Here is a 3,804-nt window from a genome sequence, read left to right on the forward strand (position 1 = left end):
CTTTAAAAAAAAAAAAAAAAAAAATAGTCTTCACTAGAGAGGATACTCATGTCAATAGTGAATGGCTTTTCCTTTACTTGTAGATACCTGGGGTTATCACTACTAAATATGTCTAATGCCAAGGGGTTTCCATGATGGAGACGTGTCATTCCCTGCCCCCCAGCAACTCTGCTTTCCACACTAGGGAGACTTCTAAACAACCACAGGAAAAAAAGCACTTGGACAAGCACAATATGTACCACACAAAACACAGAATAGGAAGGCAGGGCAACATGAAGTCAGGACTACTTCTAGACTGTGCAATTACTCTAGAGAATTAAATGAATTGAAATATATTTTTGACCTTTATAACTTAGATTTATTACTTGGAGATGTTTGAAGTTTCAGAAAAGTGAAAAATAAGTATAGGACTAATGTTGCTCCCTGCCTATTTCCTTATCACTATCTGTAGCTAAAGCACTTTCATTTCACCATTTAATTGGGTGTATTCCTCAGTGACTGAAGGTGGCAGCGATTCCTTTGTTGCTTCACGTGGCTGCTGTTCCCAAGCAGAGATGAACATACACATTGTCTTGGTTTTTGGTTTGTTTCGTGTTTAAAGGGGAACCAAAAAACAAAACAAACAAAACTACTTTGAAGTAAATTTATTTTTCTTTTTCAGAAAACATTTGTTTAGCTATTCTTTCTGTCTCTCTGCAGTATGAGCCTGTATTCAGGGAAATCCAAGAACATCATCTCCTGTAGTCGGCATCCTGCAGCTCCATAATGGAAACTCTACGTAGCATTTGTCATATTTCTTGGTCACTCACATAGAGATGTAGCAGAGAATCTAGGCCCTGGGGAAAATGGCATTTCCACGAGTAATTAGGAATGAATGAAAAAATGACCATATCAGGAATATCAGGAATCCAGTGGAATTTATCAGCCAGATCTTAGCAGGAACAGAGAATAGGAGAGAATCCTTTATCATCAAAAGACACATTACTATGAGCCCCTGTGCTCATTTCTAGACATGACAAAGATATAGAACAACCCCGGGCTTCCCAAGATGGTCCCTTCCTCTCAGCTTTTGGGCCATATGCTCTTACTTTGGAAGTTTTTACTGGGTCTTCCCACTATGTTCAGGGCTCTGTAATAAGTACACACCATATGAAAACACCTCTGATATAGTAATGAGTCTTCCCACTATGTTCAGGGCTCTGTAATAAGTACACACCATATGAAAACACCTCTGATATTAAATATCACCATATCCAATGAAATAGTTTGGTTGTGAGTACCTAGGTCTAAATCACCCACAGCCAACTACACTTCCTCCCAATAAGAAGAAAGAAAAATATTCAGTTGATTGAGATATTTTGCTGTACAATTTAAGTTCTGCAGTTCATCACTTGTCCTTTTTCTTATTTCACATCAAAGAACCATACACATGTAAAAAAAATTTCCCATATTAAAATCCAAGCATATGTTGCTGTCATAATGTAGAAAAAAAAACATTGTGACAAGATAAAAACATAAGGTCCATTAAATGACAAGCAAAATATAGGAGAAGGATAAAGCCCCAAAATCAGAACTAGTTACTTACAAAATCTCTCCTTGACAGTTATATGTTGCTGTCATAATGTAGAAAAAAAAACATTGTGACAAGATAAAAACATAAGGTCCATTAAATGACAAGCAAAATGTAGGAGAAGGATAAAGCCCCAAAATCAGAACTAGTTACTTACAAAATCTCTCCTTGACAGTTCAAACCTGTGAAGGTTTTTGAACTAGAGGTTGAAGAGAAGGGGGATGCATCTCTCAGTTTCCCACACCAATTATCCTAACTAAAATCATTCAGGTTATCTCACCTTTTTTTTTATTGGTATAGGGGGACATTTATGGCAGACCCAGTAATCTTACGTAATAGCCACATTGGTATTTCCCCAGCATTACTTCGCTCTATGAAAACGATGCATCTAGAATGAACTTCAGAAGCTTCTAGAACAATAAGACCCATCACCTCATCTTCCATTTACAGCTTACTCTTCTTAAATGTTACCAACCATAAACTGTTGTTTTCTCCCAAAGTGAATTAGTAGAAGAAAAGGAGATTCTTAAAGGACAGTCAGAAAACATAGAGGGTAAGTCATCTTCCTATAATTCTGACACACGATTGCTTAGGATCTCCCTCTGGAAAGCAGAGTAAGGCTGTGGTTGTGTCTGTGTTCAGCACGTGCCTCTGGACTCCCAGTGGGAACAACCAGCCACCAGAGGAGCCTGCTGGTGATCAACTTTGACCTGGAGCCAGAGTGTCCCGATGCCGAGCTTCGAGCCACTCTGCAGTGGATAGCTGCCTCTGAACTTGGGATTCCCACCATCTACTTTAAGAAATCTCAGGAAAACAGAATTGAAAAGGTACTATGTTCCATGCTTGGGTAGGATATCAATAAAGCTTTCTGTTTTTATCAACACTGGACACTCAGTAAATGCCCAGTTAATCCGTTTGAATTTCAATTGTTTGATCATGTCTTTTCTTGACCTCAGAATGGTGGCTAGGATTATGAAAGTTTCCACCTGTGTAAATATAACCATGATCACTGTTTCTTTGGCCTCAGTTTGTCTTGGCAAGTTGGTGGCAATGAGAAAAGTAAATTGAGGAGCTGGGAACTTTTTCAAAGAGTTTTATTTTTTGGTGCGTCCTTGCTCTGGAACCAACCTCCTCATAACACTCATTTAAATAAAAAAATAGAAGAAAAGGACCTGATATATAACAGAAACCAAAGTGAGGCTGCACTGATATTTAAAATAGGCTGTGGCATGATGTCAAAGAGGAGGCACTTTTAATTCCCTACCAAAGAGGTTTGCATTATTATCATCTTCCACCTACCAGAAATATAAAGCTGGGGCATAGATTCTTGGCCAACATCAAAATTAATAGCAATTATCACTCTTATTCAGTATCTCTAAGATCTACCATTAACTGTGGTAGAACCTCAACTATTAAGATTAAGACATGAATTCATCTACCAGTGTCTTCAAGCTCAATTTTCCATAATTTAAAAATATGATTTTTTAAAGGATTCCAAATTAACAGCAATGTTGCTGCATTAATTTTCTATTGCTGTGTAACAAACTGCCACCAACTTACCAGCTTAAACCAACACGCAGCTCTACAGTTCAGAAGTTCAGGGAGTTTGACCATGATCTCTGCTTGGGTCTTACAATGCAAAAATTAAGGTGTCGGCCTTATTGGGCTCTTATCTGGAAGTTCTAGGGAAGAATAAGCATCCAAGCTTGTCTGGTTGTGGTCCTAATTCAGTTCCTTGTGGTTGTAGGACTGAGGTCCCTGTTTCCTAGCTGGCTGTCAGCCCAGGGTTACCCTCAGCTTTTGGTGGCTGCCCACGTTCCTTGTCATGTGTGTCCTTGTGTTCTTATACTGTCAATTTTCTGCTACCAGCCAGAGAGAATTCTGCTCTTAAAGTGTTTATGTTAGATTAGGTTCACCTGATAGTCTCTCATTTGATTAACTCAACATTAACTGATAAATCCCTTTTTCTCTGTAAGGTAGCATAATAAGGACATGAAATCCTATTCATGGTCCCAGGGATTGGGGTGGAAAATCTTGGGAACTGTTTTATGATGGTGTCTATCACAGCCACCATGCACTTTTTTCATGTCATCATCACAGAGTGCCTCCGTGGACTTGTTTTTTAATGGCCCTGTTAGAAGAGCAGAATGGATATTATTGTTCCTTTTTTTTTTTTTTTTTACTAATCAGCAAATCAGGACTCAGAGAGGCCAATATGTGAGAGATTCCTCATG

At 38.6% G+C, this 3,804-nt stretch overlaps 1 protein-coding gene across 2 annotated transcripts in view; it reads left to right on the plus strand.

Annotated features, from left to right (window-relative positions):
• SPHKAP (SPHK1 interactor, AKAP domain containing) overlaps nucleotides 1-3,804 on the plus strand; it is a 141,854-nt gene that overhangs the window by 127,763 nt on the left and 10,287 nt on the right. For both annotated transcript variants that reach the window (XM_008586870.1, XM_008586869.1), the window contains 2 exons: nucleotides 2,071-2,123; nucleotides 2,213-2,397. In XM_008586870.1, the coding sequence (XP_008585092.1) occupies nucleotides 2,071-2,123; nucleotides 2,213-2,397 (238 nt within the window). The remainder of the gene's footprint in view (nucleotides 1-2,070; nucleotides 2,124-2,212; nucleotides 2,398-3,804) is intronic.

This window comes from Galeopterus variegatus, unplaced genomic scaffold (assembly GCF_000696425.1).
Source record: "Galeopterus variegatus unplaced genomic scaffold, G_variegatus-3.0.2 Scaffold4161, whole genome shotgun sequence".
Taxonomy (NCBI): Eukaryota; Metazoa; Chordata; class Mammalia; order Dermoptera; family Cynocephalidae; genus Galeopterus; species Galeopterus variegatus.